Source organism: Girardinichthys multiradiatus, chromosome 23, assembly GCF_021462225.1.
Source record: "Girardinichthys multiradiatus isolate DD_20200921_A chromosome 23, DD_fGirMul_XY1, whole genome shotgun sequence".
Lineage (NCBI taxonomy): Eukaryota > Metazoa > Chordata > Actinopteri > Cyprinodontiformes > Goodeidae > Girardinichthys > Girardinichthys multiradiatus.
In genome coordinates this window covers 49,364,988-49,384,345 of record NC_061815.1, presented here as the reverse complement: position 1 = coordinate 49,384,345, position 19,358 = coordinate 49,364,988, and the positions used below count along the sequence as shown (strand labels likewise).

Sequence of the window (19,358 nt, the reverse complement as noted above, 5' to 3'; positions counted from 1 at the left end):
CACAGCTTCTTTTTCATAATGTGTCATAAGGATGTTTTATTAATGTGATAGTGGGTTGGTCAAATAATAAACAACCAAAACATGAATATTTCCCCCCTGAGGTTAGTAGCTTTGTTTGCCGGGAAACAACCATCAGGAGACAAAAATCTCCTTATTAACAGCAAGAAATCATCCATTAATGCTAAGATGGTGTAAATACAATCTGGTATTGCTCTAGTTATTGGTGTTTTATAACCATAAATGTTTGTTGCTGAAACCATTTAAAGACAATGTGATTTGGTAACTTGGTCTCACTGTATTCCCTAATCAAGCCTAGTAATGCAAAAACTTCCCCACGTCCCTGTGGATTTCTAACGGAAATGCTTGAGAGGTGGTTGAAAAATGCAATACCTTCTACTGCCTTTTAGAGGCACTAGATTGTAGGTTGCCCATATGAGACACTTCGGACTGCAGGTATATTTTTTGATGTGTTGCCTTGGCTGAACCCCACACCTCAGAGGACAAGGTGTGGGAAAGCCTCCTTCCCACATTGTGAAACCAAGAGTGATTTAAACTTTATTAAGGTTAAACCCTGAAAAAGAAGTCTCCCATTTGTACTCAGAAATGCTTAAATGTCACCTAAGCTTTTATCTTCTGTGATTTTTAAAGTGAGGTACAGAATAGATAAGAGGTCCTGCTTACGGTGCAGCTGCTCCATGCTGAGAGGCATATCATGCTCTGAAAACCAGCATGATGATGTGATTAAAGGGAAGGGTTCTGACAGTCTTTGTGGCAATAAGGTAATTAAAAATAGTCTTAAAATCTGTGCCTATACAAGTCATTTAATTTACAAATCCTTTCATGCCACTTTTTCTTATAACCAAAAAGATATTCATACGAACACGGTATAATGCCACCTCAACTGCCAAAGCAAAAATAAATAATGTTTTTTTTCTATCAAGGGGAAATGTTACCTTCAGTTTCCGCAGGAGAAATTAAAAACTTTCTGTCTCTTTGGCCAAATTTATAGGCTCATTCATCATTAAACAATTACATAGGCAAATAATTCAATTCTCCTCCTCTCATTTCTTATTTTCATGAATGGGTATTCCATAAAGGGCAAAAACATAATTACAGTTCGCAGCAACACACTAACAAAGAAATATCAACGGTTGGCTTCCAGGAGAACATCGGGTGTGAATTGTGCTGTGGTTTTTGCTGCTAATAATGCTTCACCCTCCATCATCCTGGAGACATTTTCACTGCAGCGCTGGAGAATTAGAGAGATTTACATTTAAAAGAAACTAAATAACTCTTATTTTAATCCCATAGCTTCATCTTTTTAGCGAGTCAAGACAAAAGGAAGGTGTCTTGACTAACAGCAAAGAGCTGAAGACTGCATGCAGGTTCTGATGTGCCAAAAGCGGTTAAGCACTGAATGTTATCTTTCTTTAGAACTGTGGATTTATCTCAGGTTAGTGACTCTGTGATTGTGTGGACACGATGCATAGCGGCACATACATGTATTCCACTCATGCAGCCAGACACAATTTTTGGATGTCAGGTTGGAAGTGGAGTCGGCTCACATGGGAGCTCATTTGGCAGACAAGGCCGTCACTGGGGAGCCTAATGAAAGCACACACAGCCAAGACTTGAGCTGAGACCAGCACTGCTCTAGTCAAACCAAAGGCTCACAATGCCTGTTTCCCGTACTTTCCTTTTCTCATATGATTTTCAGGTTTATACCATGTTTTATGTGCTACAGTCTGTGGCTTGTGGGGCTTGAAAATCTATTCAGAAGCATAGCATGTACTTTCAAAACTACATCGATCCTAACAAGCACGTGTTATTATGATTCCTTGAAGTTGTTTAGTAGATATGTAAATTCATACAGACTGCAACACTAAACATAAGCCCTCCTTATCCACGATTATATTCTCACAAGAAACAGTTTATTGACTCATTCATTTACCCAGTGCACTATGTGCAAGAGATTTGATAGGGATGTGGGGCTGTGTGGTATGGTGCACCTTATTTCCTTGATTCTTTTAAAGCATGATTCTCTTAAGAGTTCACAAGACAACTTCTGCAACTGTTGCAGACCTTTGGTCAGTGGAAACAAAAAGTCTAAACAATAAAACAGGTGCAATTCGACATCATTAAAAAGGTTATTTATTTTGAGTAATTTCATTCCAGGAGTGAAATTCTTGCATTATATAGATTTTCCTCCGCAGAGAATTATGTATTTCAAGTGTTTGATTTGGATAATAGCGATTGTACCTTACAGCAGTTTCTCAGACAATATAAATATTACATCAGACCAATAAAAAAGTATTTTTCAAACAAAAAAGTCGGCCAATTACTGTACAGTCTCTGCACTCCGTACTAAATCAGAGCTCTTATTGCATGAATTAATGCATCAATGCAGCATGGCATGGAGGAGATCAGCCTGTGGTTCTGCTCAGTTGACCTGGAAGCCCAACAGTTGCCTTCAACTCAGCATTGTTGTTTCTCGTGTTCCTTGTCTTCTTCTTGGGCATAGATTCTCTATGGGGTTCAGGTTAGGCCAGTTTGCTGGTGTTACCATGATGATTAAAACAGGTATACTTTGGCAGTGTGGGCAGTCTTGCCAAGTCCTGCTGGAAAAGGAAACCTTCATAAAGCTTGTCAGCAGAAGGAAGCATGAAGTGTTCTAAAATGTCTTTGTAGATGACTGTTCTGATTGTGGACTGCAGAAAACCCAGTGGACCAGATCCAGCAGACAACATGGCATCTTTGACTGTGGAAACGTGACACTGGACTTCAAGCAATATGGAGTCTGGGCCTTTCCATGTTTCCTCCAGATACTGGGATACTGATTTCCAAACGAAATGCAATACTTATTTTCACCTACAAAGAGGACTTTGGACTTCCGAGCAACAGTTCAGTTCTGTTTCTCCTTAGGATGCTTCTCACACTGTCACTGGTTTAGGATGGTGACGTGGCTTTTTAAGCTCTGACTACAGCTAGATCATCAACTTGTGAATCTCCTCCAAACTCTTGATCGGACTTTGCTGCACAAACCACTTGAGGCTGCAGTTGTGTGTGTGTGTGTCTTTTCAAGGGCTGTAAAAATAGCATGCAAGAAAAGTCTGAAGGAGGTTGAGTTTCCATATTCTCATTATTCTTCCTTTGCAAAGGCTACTCTGTGTTTAGGGAAATGCAGATGCAGCAGGATGGCTCTAAGAATATCTCCTGCAGTTTTTCAAGTGTGACGCTGAACAAAATGTGAACTATGTTTGGCTCACTTACACAAAAATCTGAGCAGGATGTGCATTTTCCTCTCCTTGGTTCTGGTGCTGGCCACAGATTAAAATCATCTGATTCTCATTAAACCAACTTTTTTCTGAAATGCAACATGGTTAGAACCAACATAGATTAAAATGTCTCTGCCAACTACTTGTTAAAAACAAAATCACTTAACATTTAGTGAATTAATGCCAAATGTTTTGCACATTACCAAAGCACTGAAAGAAACAAACGGTGGTTATGAAGAACACTTGTACAAACCTGTGCCGATTAAGGTCTAGTATATTTTCCTGCAATTGGTAAGTAGTTGGCTTTGTATTTGTCAGTATCTGTCTTTTATTCTGCTATCTGACAGTTGCTACCCAGTGTTATGGAAATATACTTTAATAATATAGTTTCTAACAAAAATAAAAACACCCTTCCACGATTTTACATTTTGTCACACCACCATACCTCACTGAGGTGAGCATCGTCTTCCACATGTTAGCTTTCATGGCTTGTGGCAAACTGCAAAACAGGACTTGTATGGCTTCGTCTGACCATTTTTTAATTACCTTTGAGTTTAATTTAACCGAGTACTCCACACCTGAAAAACATTTTCATTATAGTAGATCATTATCAGATGATGCTGTAACAACCTTTAAAGAATCTGTTCCACTTTTAATTTCCTCATTATCACAGAAAAACACAGTGGAGGGCAATAATTTTGTTTCTTCCCCTTCACATATTGATTCTCTTGTTCATAGTGTTTCTTCATCATTGCGTGATGCATTAGACAATGCAGCCCCCTTGAAAAAGAAGGTAATCATTAATAGAAGGCTAGCTCCTTGGTTTAATTCAGAGCTGCATACTTTAAAGCACAATGTTAGAAAATTGGAGAGAAAATGGCGCTCTACACACCTAGAGGATTCCTACTTAATCTGGAAAAATAGCCTACTGTTGTATAAAAAGACACTTCACCAAGCTAGAACAGCTTATTTCTCATCATTAATAGAAGAGAACAAGAATAATCCTAGGTTTCTCTTTAGTACAGTTGCTAAACTTACACAGAGTCATAGCTCTGTTGAGCCATCCATTCCCTTAGCTCTCAGCAGTCATGACTTTATGGGATTCTTCTTAAATAAAATTGATTCTATTAAAAAGAAAATCTTTGACATACTCCTGAAGATGATTACTTCATCCTCAGCAAGTGAGACAACATTGGAAATAACTGCAGAACCTGATTTGTGTTTGGACTGTTTTGATCCTGTGAAGCTTCCTGAGTTATCAGAAATATTAGCTTCATCTAAACCTTCAACTTGTATGTTAGACCCAATCCCAACCAAATTATTTAAGGAAGTGTTCCCTCTGATTACCAGCCCCATTTTAGATATGATTAACCTATCTTTAGTAAATGGATCAGAACCACAGGCTTTTAAGGTAGCTGTAATTAAACCTTTACTTAAGAAACCTTCGCTTGATTGAGATGACTTGAAAAATTACAGACCTATATCAAATCTTCCATTCTTATCTAAAATTCTTGAGAAAATAGTTGCTAATCAAATGTGTGAACATTTATACAGCAATGACCTGTTTGAAGAGTTTCAGTCAGGTTTCAGAGCTCATCATAGCACTGAAACAGCTCTGCTGAAAGTCACTAATGATATTCTTATGGCCTCAGATAATGGACTTGTGTCTGTTCTGGTTCTGTTAGATCTCAGTGCTGCATTTGATACAGTCGACCATAATATTCTCTGGCTGGAATATGCTGTAGGGATCAGGGGAACAGCGCTAGGCTGGTTTAAATCTTATCTGTCTGACAGATTCCAGTTTGTTCATGTAAATGATAAATCATCTTTAAACTCCAGGGTTAATTGTGGAGTACCACAGGGTTCAGTACTTGGGCCAATTCTCTTTACTATATATATGCTTCCAATAGGTCAAATTATCAGGCAGCATGGGATACATTTTCACTATTACGCTGATGATAGTCAGCTTTATTTATCCATAAATCCTGATGAACCCAACCAGTTAGATAGACTACAAGCATGTCTTGAAGACATAAAACTTGGATGACTTTAAATTGTTTGCTTCTAAATTCAGACAAGACAGAAGTTGTCGTGTTTGGACCGGAGTCTTTAAAAAAGAAACTGCTTAGTCAATCACTTAACCTGGATGGCATTAAATTGACCTCTGATAATAAAGTAAAAAACCTTGGTGTTATTTTTGACCAGGACATGTAATTTAAACCCCATATTAAACAGGTTTCTAGGATTTCCTTCTTTCACCTCCAGAACATTGCCAAAATTAGAAATATCCTGTCAAGGAGTGACGCTGAAAAACTGGTCCATGCATTTGTTACTTCAAGTCTGGACTATTGTAATTCTTTACTATCAGGATGTCCACAAAATGCAGTTAAAAGCCTTCAGCTGATTCAAAATGCTGCAGCAAGAATTCTGATGAAAATTAAAAAGAGAGATCATATTTCTCCTATTTTAGCTTCCCTTCATTGGCTCCCTGTTAAATCCAGAATATAATTTAAAATTCTCCTCCTCACATATAAAGCCCTTAATGATCTAGCTCCATCATACATCAGAGATCTGATTGGTCCATATGTTCCTAACAGAGCACTTCGTTCTCAGACTGCAGGTTTACTGGTGGTTCCTAGAGTCTCTAGAAGTAGAATGGGAGGCAGATCCTTTAGTTATCAGGCTCCTCTCCTGTGGAACCAGCTCCCAGTTTTAGTCCGTGAGGCAGACACCCTGTCTACTTTTAAGGCTAGGCTTAAAACTTTCCTTTTTGATAAAGCTTATAGTTAGATTGGCTTAGGTTATACTGAACTATCTCTGTAGTTATGCTGCTATAGGCTTAGGCTGCTGGGGGACATAATGACCACTTTCACCCTCTTCGCTACATTCTCACACTACTCTCCAATTTTGCATTATTTTCTGCTATTTCAGCTTTTAACCTTGTTCTCTCTTTTCTCTTCCTAGAAGCTACACCTGGCCTGACTCTGTGCCTGCCTGTGACACTTTTCTGGAGAGGGACATCGTCCAAGCTTCTGCTGGCAACAACTTAATACTCACCTTCTACAGATGATCCACATGGCCCTGTCTTTCAGTGTTTAACCCTTTCTCTTTCCTAGACATAGCTACTGACTGAGCTTCTGTGACTAACTCTATGTGCTCTCTTTCAGACTCTAACCTTGAAAACTGCTCAGAGTTTATCTGTTCTTTCTTTCTAGGTGAAACGACTAAAGGAGCTACATCCATTAACATTCACTTTTCCTTCCCATAGAAAGTACTCCTGGATCAGTGCTTCTTTGTTCTCTTTGTGTCTCTGCTCTGATCTCTCAAACCTCCAGTCGGTCGTGGCAGATGGCCGCTCACACTGAGCCTGGTTCTGGTTCTGCTGGAGATTTCTTCCTGTTAAAAGGGAGTTTTTCCTCTCCACTGTCTCTACATGCTCATCCAGGAGGAGTGAATGCTGCAAGTCACTGACTGGATGCAATCTGCTGGGTTTCCTTAGACAGAAAAACTTTGTATCCAATTTGAATAAATAAGTGAATCTGACTGAACTGTTCAATGATTAGAATTAATAGTAATGTATGAACCTGACTGTTGTGAAGAACCTTGAGACGACATGTGTTGTGAATTGGCGCTATATAAATAAACTAAATTGAATTGAAGATAATTCTTCTGCTGCTTTTACAGCTCCCCCAGAGTTATCTTGGGCCTCTTAGATAATTATGTTGATGCTCATGATGCTTTTTTTTTGTTTTTAATGTCTTTAACAAACCACTGGGGTCCTTACAGAACAGCTAGATTTCTAATGAAAATAAACTACACATGTGGATTACTGCATATTAACTAATTAGGCAACTTCTTGGTGAAATTGGTTGCACTGGATTTTATTTACTGGAGTAAGATTAAATGGGAGGAAATTTAAAAATGCATTTTAGACAAAACAAACATGAAAACAATACCCTTTTCTTTCCATTATGCCTATCTTTGGGTTGGATGATTGCATAAGCCCCTAATAAAATGCATTAAAGTTTGTTGCTATTTAGTAACTAAATTTGAAGAAGTTAAACAGGTATGAATTCCTTTAAACAGCCCAGTAAAATGACAATGTACCAGCGCACCGGTTACCCTCAATAAAGCAATTTGAATGATTATAAAACGGGTATCCTTTTATGTTCAGGTTTTTTTTCTTAACATGCATTTGCTTTTACTTATAGAAATCTGTGCAGCTCCTTCAAAGCTTGGCTCAGTGATCACACTGCATATTCATGTATATAGTTTATATATATATATATATATATATATATATATATATTTCATTGACCGCATTCATAGGTGACAATAGCAAAGGCGAAAAGTACAAGTGCAGATTTCCAGTTTTTACATTTTACAAGCACTGTACTTGATTATTCATGTGATTAAAAGTTCTGAAGGGTGTCTGACCTTTCAGAAACTGTATAATTTTAATTTTGATGACTGAGGTAAATGACCCCTTTGATTGGTTGTGAATAATTTCAGTGATAAGTCTGTTATAGAGGTTTTTCCTGTGCCAAGCACTGTTCAGTTTTATCACAAACTACATTAGTCACTTTAGGATGACTCCCATCTGCATTGGAAAATCATCTTACTAATTAGTATGAGAACAGAAATGGTCAGATGAGTCAATAGGTAATAAGAGGAGTTCCAACAGCCACACTGTGGTGACACTTTTCCAAATGCAACTGAAACACAAAAGATCAAAACACAATTAGGATAACAAGATCTGCATAACACTGAGGATTTTACTGACTATGTCCATGAAAATGCAATTCACACGTTTGACCCATTTGAAATGTATCTAGGTTACACACATACTAGCCATGCACATAGTTATGTCAATCCTCTTATATTTGGTAAGCATGAATATAATTACAGTGAGTAATTTTTAATTAAGATGGAAGCCTGGTTCATGTTGTATGCATCTTATAAAAACACCCATAAGCCCCTTATGGTGAGGAGTGTTATTTGGGATGTTTCTTTATGCTGCAAACCTTCTTTGTACAGAAGTGTCCCTCTTACTGCAGGCCAATAACTCATTATGTAAAACAGGAATGAGTGGTCTGCTTTAAATAGCTTCTGTGGTACATGGATGTAAAATCCTCCTCACAGGTTTCAGAAAGACCCAGATCTAATGTGATTTGACAAAATGAGTTGTGTGAACAGGGACAGTCCCACTCTACAAAATTAACCTTATTTCTGTTGGTTTAGAGGTTCAGGGTTCCTGAATCTAATTTTCACAGGGATATGTCACACCTTTTGATGAACCATAAGTTATGAGTTAATTTAAACAACAAAAAAACTTAGTATAATATTTTTTGTCAAATATTTGAGTGTTTAATCATGTAAAACAATACTTCTGATCCTTCAATTAGCAATAAAGCAATAGACAGTCATTTAAAAGAAATTGCAGTTTAATCTGTCTAAGATTTTGAAGCCCAATAGACTTTAATAAAACAGCCATTCTGGCAAGATGTTTTGATTTACTCATCACTGAATGTCAATGATGAGTGTGTGTTTGTTGTGGATGTTTTTGCCCATGTCCAAGTGCATTTGAGCTTAAGGTCACAAACTGATGGCCGGACGTTCTTTTGGTAGGAAGCAGAATTCATGGTTCCATCAATTATAGCAGGTCATCCAGGTCCTGAAGCAGCAAAGCAACTCCAGACCATCACGTCACCACCACCATGTTTGACTGTAGGTATGATGTTCATTTCCTTAAAGGATTTGTTAGTTTTACACAAGATGTGACTGAATGAAAACCTTTCAACAAGGTCCTCTTTTATCATGTCAGTCAAAACAAACCTTTCTTAAAAGTCTTGGGGATAATCGAGATGTTTTTTGGTAAATGTGAGATGGGTTTTGTGTTCTTTTGGGTCAGCTCTGGTTCTGCCTTGGAACACCCCCATAGTGGCCATTGATGCCCTGCCTCTCCTTCTGATTGTTGAATCTTGAACATAGACCTTAACTGAGACAAGTGAGGCCTGCAGAGCTGTAGATGTTGTTCTGGGTTCTTCTGTGACTCAGATGTTCCATGTTTTCTCTATGTTTGGATACTGGTTATCACTCTGGATCACTGGAGTCTCAAACGTGGCTTCTTAACCCTTTCTATAACTTTGTTGCTTTTTGGGATGTTTTAACTTACATTCTGTTTTCAGACAGGCTCTTTTTAAGTGTTTACTTCTTTCTACAGGTTTGGCGGTTCTCAGGCCTGGTTGCCAGTGGCGAAATATCACTCCCCAGAAGAGAGTAACATCCATTCTTCACACAGGAACAGGCTAGTATGGAAAATGTTTTTCCCTTAACAAATTCATTAATTGAAAGCTGCTTTTTGTATTTACTCATGTTATCTTTGTATGATATTAAAATGTGTTTAATGATCTGAAACACTTTAGTGTAGCAAAAAGTCAAAAATGGAAATCTTAAGTGGGGATATCATTTTTTACTTTACTGTAAGAAGATCCTTATTCATGTTTTGATGAACATCTCTGGCCACACACAGGGAAGCACATTCTCCTGGCTGAACACATGACTGTTCCTCTTATGAGAAATGGTTTTTAATAGTTTTGAGTTTAGGATTATTTCAGAAGCTGAAGGTTAACTTGATTTAGCCATTCCAAAACCAGTCTGGACCTGTATTGGGGATCAGTGCCAGTCAACTAGCACACTGTTCAATTGAGATGAAGTTGAATAATTCACAGAAGGACAAATCAAAGATTTGGTTGTCAGACAATAACAAGATTGAGCTGTTTGGCCCCAAAGACGAGAAGAAAGTTTGGAGGAGTCAAGCTGAGGCTTTCAGACCTTGAAACATTGTACCAACTGTCAAGCATGGTGATCGTAGTCTCATGGTGAGGGACTGTTGTGCTGCCAGTGGCACTGGTGCATTGTGCAAAGGGGATGAAATAATAATAAAGGACTACCTCTAAATCTGTAACAGACAAATAATGGTTAAAATGAATCCTTGAAAGTTAATATATCATTTAATTATGATTCATTAATATCCCAGCCCATGATGAGTAAATATAGATGTCTCACCAGCTTTGTAATTCCACAGGGTCTAATATGAGTAAAATAGTAAATGTTTTCTGTTAATTTTGAAACAACCATAAATCCTAGAAATTCAATTAAAAATGTTTTTTCTGCTCATGACCTCATTTACTATTTTGATGTACTAAATTGTCTCCAGGCAGCTTTATTTGGCTGAAACTTGCATTTAAGCAATGGTAGCTATGGTAAAAAGTTTAAATACTTATTGTGAAACAATAAGCTTATAATAACAAGCCGTTTCTCATCGCCCGTGCCATTGTCACTGGAATCAGTTGAATGTCTGAGAGATAACAGTAATAAGGTATATTTTTTTTCTCCAGTCAGTCTTAATGCTCTTTGGTAAATATTGCAATGATGATATCAGGTGCAATATTTGTCTGTTTTCTGCTTTTCTCTCTTTCTCATCCGTGTTTCCATTACTATTTGACCTTTAGCATTTTGGGTAATGCTGTTAGTGTCCAGTGTGAGCAACTGCTGCCGTGAGACTCTGTCCAACTGGCTAAATATTACATTAGCATGAACAATTCAAGTTCATAGCACTTGGAATACATCAGCCAACAATTATTGCACTCCAAACAGTCCTTTGAGATATGAATATAACACACACTAATATTGCAATAATGATATATTTGTGATATATTGTGCAACCTTACACAATAGAACCTTAATTGTGGTAGACTGCCCTATTCTTTCTATTTTAAAGTATTTATAAAGTCTCAGTCTCACCACATACAAACGTCATTGTACACCACTGGTTTTCAATGCATGACACATACACTGCTCAAAAAAATAAAGGGAACACTGAAATAACACATCCTAGATCTGAATGAATGAAATATTCTCATTGAATACTTTGTTCTGTACAAAGTTGAATGTGCTGACAACAAAATCACACAAAAATCATCAATGGAAATCAAATTTGTTAACCAATGGAGGCTGGGATTTGGAGTCACACACAAAATTAAAGTGGAAAAACACACTACAGGTTGATCCAACTTTGATGTAATGTCCTTAAAACAAGTCAAAATGAGGCTCAGTATTGTGTGTGACCTCCACGTGCCTGTATGACCTCCCTACAACGCCTGGGCATGCTCCTGATGAGACGGTGGATGGTCTCCTGAGGGATCTCCTCCCAGACCTGGACTAAAGCATCCGCCAACTCCTAGACAGTCTGTGGTGCAACGTGACGTTGGTGGATGGAGCGAGACATGATGTCCCAGATGTGCTCAATCAGATTCAGGTCTGGGGAACAGGCGGGCCAGTCCATAGCTTCAATGTCTTCATCTTGCAGGAACTGCTGACACACTCCAGCCACATGAGGTCTAGCATTGTCCTGCATTAGGAGGAACCCAGGGCCAACCGCACCAGCATATGGTCTCACAAGGGGTCTGAGGATCTTATCTCGGTACCTAATGGCAGTCAGGCTACCTCTGGCGAGCACATGGAGGCCATGTGACCCTCCAAGGAAATGCCACCCCACACCATTACTGACCCACTGCCAAACTGGTCATGCTGAAGGATGGTGCAGGCAGCAGATCGCTCTCCACGGTGTCTCCAGACTGTCACGTCTGTCACATGTGCTCAGTGTGAACCTGCTTTCATCTGTGAAGACCACAGGGGGCCAGTGGCGAATTTGCTAATCCCGGTGTTCTCTGGCAAATGCCAAGCGTCCTGCACGGTGTTGGGCTGTGACCACAACCCCCATTTGTGGACATCGGGCCCTCGTACCATCCTCATGGAATCAGTTTCTAACCGTTTGTGCAGACACATGCACATGTGTGGCCTGCTGGAGGTCATCTTGCAGGGCTCTGGCAGTGCTCCTCCTGTTCCTCCTTGCACAAAGGCGGCGGTAGCGGTCCTGCTGCTGGGTTGTTGCCCTCCTACGGCATCCTCCACGTCTCCTGGTGTACTGGCCTGTCTCCTGGTAGCGCCTCAAGGCTCTGGACACTACGCTGACAGACACAGCAAACCTTCTTGCCACAGCTCGCATTGATATGCCATCCTGGATGAACTGCACTACCTGAGCCACTTGTGTGGGTTGTAGAGTCCATCTCATGCTACCACTAGTGTGAAAGCACCACCAACATTCAAAAGTGACCAAAACATCAGCCAGAAAGTATAGGTACTGAGAAGTGGTCTGTGGTCCCCACCTGCAGAACCACTCCTTTATTGAGTGTCTTGCTAATCACCAAAGATTTCCTCCTGTTGTCTTTTTCATTTGTACAACAGCAGTGAAATTGATTGTCAATCAGTGTTGCTTCCTAAGTGGACAGTCTGATTTCACAGAAGTGTAATGTACTTGGAGTTATATTGTGTTGTTTAAGTGTTCCCTTTATTTTTTTCAGCAGTGTATTTCAAACAGGGACAGACTCCCACTCCTCAAATGACCTTAAGATATTAATCTATTAATTATTTTCTTTTTAGGTACTTTATACACCTACAGTTAGGTTCTACAAACTGTGAGGTCTATGATAGCACTGTATCTGTAGAAGAAAAAAATAAATTTGGGACTGCACTCTGTGCACGACTGCACATCCTAACAGAATGGATATTTATATTGTCTTTGGCATCTGAATCTGTGCAATGACAGAGATGGTTTAACAGTAAACTCAGGTAAACATAATGTTAAGAATGAGTCAAAGGAGGAGATTTTGGCAAATCTGACACATAGGTACAAATACATATTCATTTATTTCACATACATTTTTTCAACTTTTACTTTTTGTAGTTTTTACAATCTAGATGATTCAACAACAAAATGAAGAACTACCACAACAAAGTCCAAATTTTCTACAGGGGAAAATGACGCATATGTCACTTTCGTAAAAGTGACGCATGTAGTTAGTCAACCAGCAAGATACAGTTAAAATAAACAAAGACAAAAATAGGACAAAAAGTTGTGTCTGTACCTAGACCTATACAAGGTCATTTTCAGGATGATCAAAGTTTATGTTAGATTCTGAATGGTGTTAGAGCATTGGCTTTTGATAAATTATTCACATTTTTCATAAATATTATTATTAGTAAATTCTATATATTTTATATCCAGGTTGCAGTTGGGGAAACGGGGACAGAAAATCAGCCATAGAAGCCCTTCCTAAATCAATGGAAACCTGTTCTTGCTGAACCTGTGGGGTTACAATTTTGGCTAATGCATCCCATGAATACTGCTATGAATAGTTCTGTTGAATGAATATCCACACAGGTACATAATGAAGCATTCAGTAAACAATAGTACTGCACAGAAAAATCATGTTCTTTTTCATTGTTCAGTGAATAAGCATGGCGCAGGACTAAACAAAGTAGGTTAATATCTTAGATACAAACTCGTACTGTACATTGCTTAGATGAGTCTATAGTCAACCCAAAACGAAGGGCTTGTTTTTGTACATACAAATTTCAAAAAAGTTAATACATGACACCATTTGCCTTTAGGTCCCCATGGCAACAACTGCTTCCATGCTTCATCTGAGAAGTTGCCAGCTGGCAGTTATGTAGTTATGAAAGAATTGTAATGTGCTTTTCATAGCTGAAACACGGTATCCTGGTATTTCGTCACAATCCAGTGATATACAGCTTGTCCCATTATGTTAGATACCCTCAACGGTTTAACAATCACTTTGATTGTGGTCTATTTAAAAAGAAAAAACTTTATACTTCTGCCACTTCCACGATCCAGTCTTCTTCTGTCTCTCTATTTCAATATATATATGTATATATAACTTACATCATTTTCATGTTAAAGCGACGAGGACCAGCTTGTCCCTCTGCCGAATCAACATTTGTACCATTGGACTTTGACCTGGGTACATACTCAACATCGATGTTGTTTTTATGTTTTCCTTTTCCTCTGCTCCACACAAAAAGGAGCAGGAAGCAAAACAAGACCACTCCCAAAAAGGTGAAGCAACCCATTGCTGTGGATACTAAAATAGTCTTCAGGTCCAAACCAAGGGCAATGTTGGCCGTTTCATTGGCAGTGACATTGTTGGGGTCTGTGTAATGCTGGGTCCTGTTGGCATACAGCGATCCCAGACTTTTCACCGCTACTGAAGCCATCAGGGTGTCATTTCCAGCAGTGTTGGAGGCAAGACAAAGGTACACTCCACTGTCTTGTATCTCTGCAGACTTAATCTCTAATGTGCCGTTGTTGTGCACCATCAGCCTTCCATGGTTCCGACTCGTCAGTACTCGTCGACGTGGGGACAACCAAGACACATTTGGCCTTGGTGTCCCTTCAGCACTGCAGCGCAGCATTGCCTGCTGGCCCTCATCCACAGTAATTGTTTGGGTTTTATTTTCTCGAATTTTTGGCTTGGTGCACGTTACATAATAAGACAGGAGAGCCTCCTTAAACTCCTTAAAAGGCCTTCCACGAATGCCCTCAGGTGTACTGCATTCTGGCTGAGAGTCTCCAAACAAGATGGAGTGCTTTTTCTGCAGGATCCACATGAGACGACAATCACACATCAAAGGGTTGTTGTCAATCAAAAGAACTTCCAGAGATTCAGGGGACTGAAACACACCTTTTTCCAGCGTGTCCAGATGGTTGTGAGAGATGTTGAGGACTTTGAGACCCCGCAGACCATGAAATGCGTATGATTCAATAGCAGTCAGCTGAGCTCCAACAAGATGCAACTCTCGCAGCCGAACCAGCTCCATCAGCATCCCTCCTTCGATGTGCCTGATGCGGTTGTAGGACAGGTTGAGGTGGGTCAGGTAGGGCAGATGCCTTACGGCTTGGTAAGGGAAGGAGGACAAGTTGGTGTTGGTTATAAACAATGTTGTCAGGTTTAAGCCATGGAGGGTATTAGCTGGTATGTGGTCTAATGAAGGCCAGTTATCGATTTCTAAATGTCGCAGCCGGAACAGCTTTTTGAATGAGTATGGATGCAAAGTGCTAATGCTGAGGTAACGAAGATGAAGGCTGACCAGGTTGCGCAGGTGCGAGAGGGCCTCAGTTGGTACAACTGTAAGGTTGCATCGTTCTAAGGTTAATTCCTCCAAGCTTAGGAGACCACTGAATGCACGATGAGAAATATAAACCAGATCATTGTCACCCACTTCCAAAGACCTTAGATTATGCAAATCCTGGAACATATAATCCAATAGAATGACGATCTTGTTGTCACTTATATCCAGTTGGGTAAGATTAGTTAGGGCTGTAAAGACCCCCAAAGGGATGAGCTTGATTCGATTGCTCTTAAGACTGAGTGAGTGCATATTAAACAAGGCATTAAAAGCTCCAGGCTCAACGTAGCTGATGAGATTTCCACTGAGGTCAAGTTCTTCCAGCCCAGGGAAGGCAATAAAGTCATCAGGGTTGATCATTGTGAGTTTATTTTTGCTCAGGTCCAAGATCCTGGTCTCGGTTGGGATGCCATCAGGGATGGTGGGCATTCGCTTGCGGTGACAGACAACTGCCTTGGTCTGTGCTGAGCACTCGCAGCGTGAGGGACATCCCAAGGTAGAACCCACAAAGGCAGCCGCAAGTGCAAGTCCTAGGAATGGCTGCCAGCATGAGACGACTGTGTGCAGCATGACTTTATTCATATAGTCCACCATTCTGTCACGGTTCTGCAAAAAACACAAAAAAGAGATAAATGTGCTTAGATAGTGACTCAGGGTGGACAAATTCCTGCCAATTAATATTGTAACTAAAATGAAAAAGACTTAGTCTGATTTACTAGTATTTGGCAGCTTACCAGCAGGGGGTGCAACAGAGTTTTATAATCTAATCTAAGTAAAATATTGCTAAAGCAACAGTGAAATCCAATGACATCCCATTTTTAAAGTTCCAATAACTTTTTAACATTGTTCCAGTACTAATAGACTAACGATGAAGTAAAACAGAACCTGACACATCTCAGTTGTCTGTTATCTAGTTCTCACTTATCTACAGCATCATGTGTCCATCTCATCATACAGCAGAGGCAAATGATTTTAAGAACTGCATTAAAACAGCCATGAAGACAGGTTGCAACCTAGGTTAATTGGCACCCATATACATTAAAATAATAAACGAATGAAAAAACATCTCTGATGGTCACGCAAGAGGCGGTTAAATATGGACACACAACTCATTCCTTTCCAGCTCTACATTTTAAACAGACTAAAGGTTTTTTGAATAAAGTGATGAAAAGCAATTTGTTGGCACCCTGGTGGTGGTAATGTTTCTATTACAGTTGAAATTTAGCAAAAATTCAGAAGCTGAGAGGATAAAACTTAAATAAATCTTGTGGAGTTTTAGTTTTGCTTCATAACCAAAGTTTTTTAACAGTCTATCTCTAGGTTAGAGAGGGGAATTATAGCCCTGCATATGTGCATGCAAACTCCTGTCGCAGCATTTTAATCAGGTTGAGGTCTCAGCTTCGCTTTGGCCATTATGACATCTTAAACTTTTTCTTTTTCAGACATTCTTTTGCTCCATTCTTCTTTTTCTGCAGTGTTTTGTATTGTTGTTCTGTCTCTAATTTGATCCAAGGTTTTGGTCTTAGACAGATGACCACACAACTGACTTCTAAAATTGAAGGGAAGCAGCTGTTGATTCTTTAACAATATTGTTGATGTATTTTATCTGATTTGTTAAAACTCAATTATTGTTTCAAATTTACAAAGTGTCAAAATGTCTGCTTTCATAGGTGTCACACTTCACAGAATGATCAGTCACTCAGTACATTTGATTAGCAGCTCCTGACTGCTGTACTCCCCTAATGCCTATAATGAAGCATTAATGGAGCACTTATTATTATAGCTTAGTTGTTCTACCATGTTCTAACATGGATGAAGCATTAGAAGAGAACAATCCTGTTCACTTCACAGTCCTGTCCAGCCATCTGAGCCACAAGTTAAAACTAAGGTCGTTCTATTAAACAGAGATGTGTTAAGGACACACTTTTTAAAATTAATCTTCACAGTATTTCCAAGTGTTGCAGATGGTTTGAAACATTTGTAGAACCATTATTTTCACTCTTCAATTGAATGTCTTGTATTAAACCTAACCACAGTGGTTAGCAAGACAAGCGAATCCAACATACCAGGAACCAGGTCTCAGTGTGGATCAATGTCCTTGTTTAATGTGGGCAAATTGATGACTGCATGTTGGCTTGAGGTTGTTGTCAATCACTTTAAGACAACAGACCCATAAATATGCATATACAGGCCAGGAAGACAACTAACCAATCTAGAGTGAGAACAGGTAATAACATATTTCAGAAATATGTATATTGAGCAAAGTTAAAAAATATGCAACAAGAGAGAAAAAAACAACATAAATGGAGACCAGATTGAAAACAACCTAAAAGCACATCAAGAGTTGTCCAGATGCCAAAAAATACTGCTAAGCTTGAGTCCCTTGTAAAGTTCGTAGAACCTGAACCACTGTTTGTTTTTGGGTGTTTTATTTTTTTGCAGAATCCCTATGATTTCTATTTTTTATTTCTTATAATTTTACAAAATTGTACTTGGATTATTATTCTACAAAGATATTGCTTTTGTCGAAATATACCCTTTTTTCTCCTGGTTGGTCTTTTTTTCTACGTCTGTGCTCATATTTCTGTAGGTTTTAACTGTGCTTTGACTGAGATGAAATCACACACAGTGAAGGCTTTTAACTGGTTATTTTGATTTGCTTTATAAACGTGCATCCATCATTTTGTTTTTACTGATCACCACTACTGAATTAACAAAAATAGATTACAAAAGCTGCATTAGTTATGTTTTTTGCCTTTATGGCACACATTTATGCCCATTTTTTTGCATCATTACAATAGGGTAGACAAATAACACTCAAAAATGATAGTTGAAATTTAGAGTCTATTACTGAACTACCAGGATTTCTGAAAAGTGGCACCAAAGATGTATACTGTTTTTTAAAACAATGACCAGAGGAGCCTGACTCTATCTACATTTGTGCATTAGATTTCTAATATGGCAAAGTTCTTCCTGTGTAATAAGCAGCTTTTGGTTATTAATATAAAATTCTGTAGTTTTTCAAGAGGGGACCTAATCAAGATAGTAATGGGATTTCTTTGGACCAGTGTAATCATAGTAAGAGTGAGCTTGTAATGTGGCGATCTTACCCATTCAAATAGGGAGTACATAGGTAATTCACGGTCTTAAAATGAAAATCTTGTAACATATAATAAATACCTTTTTGCTTTTTTTTAAGCTGATGGGACACATCTAAAAATAATTACTGACAGCAAAAAACATGCAGTTCAACGATCCCAAAATCCTATTTTTCAGTACTGGAAAAAAAACATACTTGTTGCCCCCCATCTCGATGCCTGTATGTTGGGCTTCACCCCAGTGAATGAGAGGGTAGCCTCCCTCCGCCTATGGGTGAGGGGACGGGTTCTGACTGTTTGTGCTTATGCACCGAACAGCAGTTCACCCTTTTTGGAGTCCTTGGAGGGGGTGTTGGAGAGCGACCCTCCGGGGGACTCCCTTGTTCTGCTGGGGGACTTCAATGCTCACATTGGCAATGACCCTCCCATTCTGAACCCAAGTGGTGTTTTGTTATTGGACTTCTGTGCTCATCATGGATTGTCCATAACTAACACCATGTTCAAGCATAAGGTTGTCTATATGTGCTCTTGGCACCAGGACACCCTAGGCTGCGGTTCAATGGACATGTCTTGGACACTTGGGTGAAGAGGGGAGCGAAGCTTTCCACTGACCACTACCTGGTGGTGAGCTGGCTTCGATGGGGGGATAGGATGCCGGTCAGACCTGGCAGACCCAAACAAATCTTGAGGGTTTGCTGAGAACGCCTGGCAGAGTCTCCCGTGAGGCGGAGCTTCAACTCCACCTCCGGGAGAGCTTCAAACACGTTCTGGGGGAGGTGGGGGACATTGAGTCCGTGTGGGCCATGTTCCACACCTCCATTGCCAAGACGGCTTACCGAGCTGTGGTCACAAGGTTGTAGGTGTCAGTCGCAGGGGCAATCCTCGAACCCACTAGCGAACCCACTCTCTGCAAATTAGGCAAGTACAGCATTCC

The 19,358-nt window shown here is 39.5% G+C and overlaps 1 protein-coding gene across 6 annotated transcripts in view; it reads right to left on the bottom strand.

Moving 5' to 3' along the window:
- Positions 1-13,027: 13,027 nt before the first annotated feature.
- lingo2 (leucine rich repeat and Ig domain containing 2) overlaps positions 13,028-19,358 on the bottom strand; it is a 283,442-nt gene continuing 277,111 nt past the window's right edge. For all 6 annotated transcript variants that reach the window (XM_047354486.1, XM_047354483.1, XM_047354485.1 and 3 more), the window contains one exon: positions 13,028-15,932. In XM_047354486.1, coding sequence (XP_047210442.1) covers positions 14,079-15,920 — 1,842 coding nt within the window. In that variant the 5' untranslated portion in view covers positions 15,921-15,932 and the 3' untranslated portion in view covers positions 13,028-14,078. The remainder of the gene's footprint in view (positions 15,933-19,358) is intronic.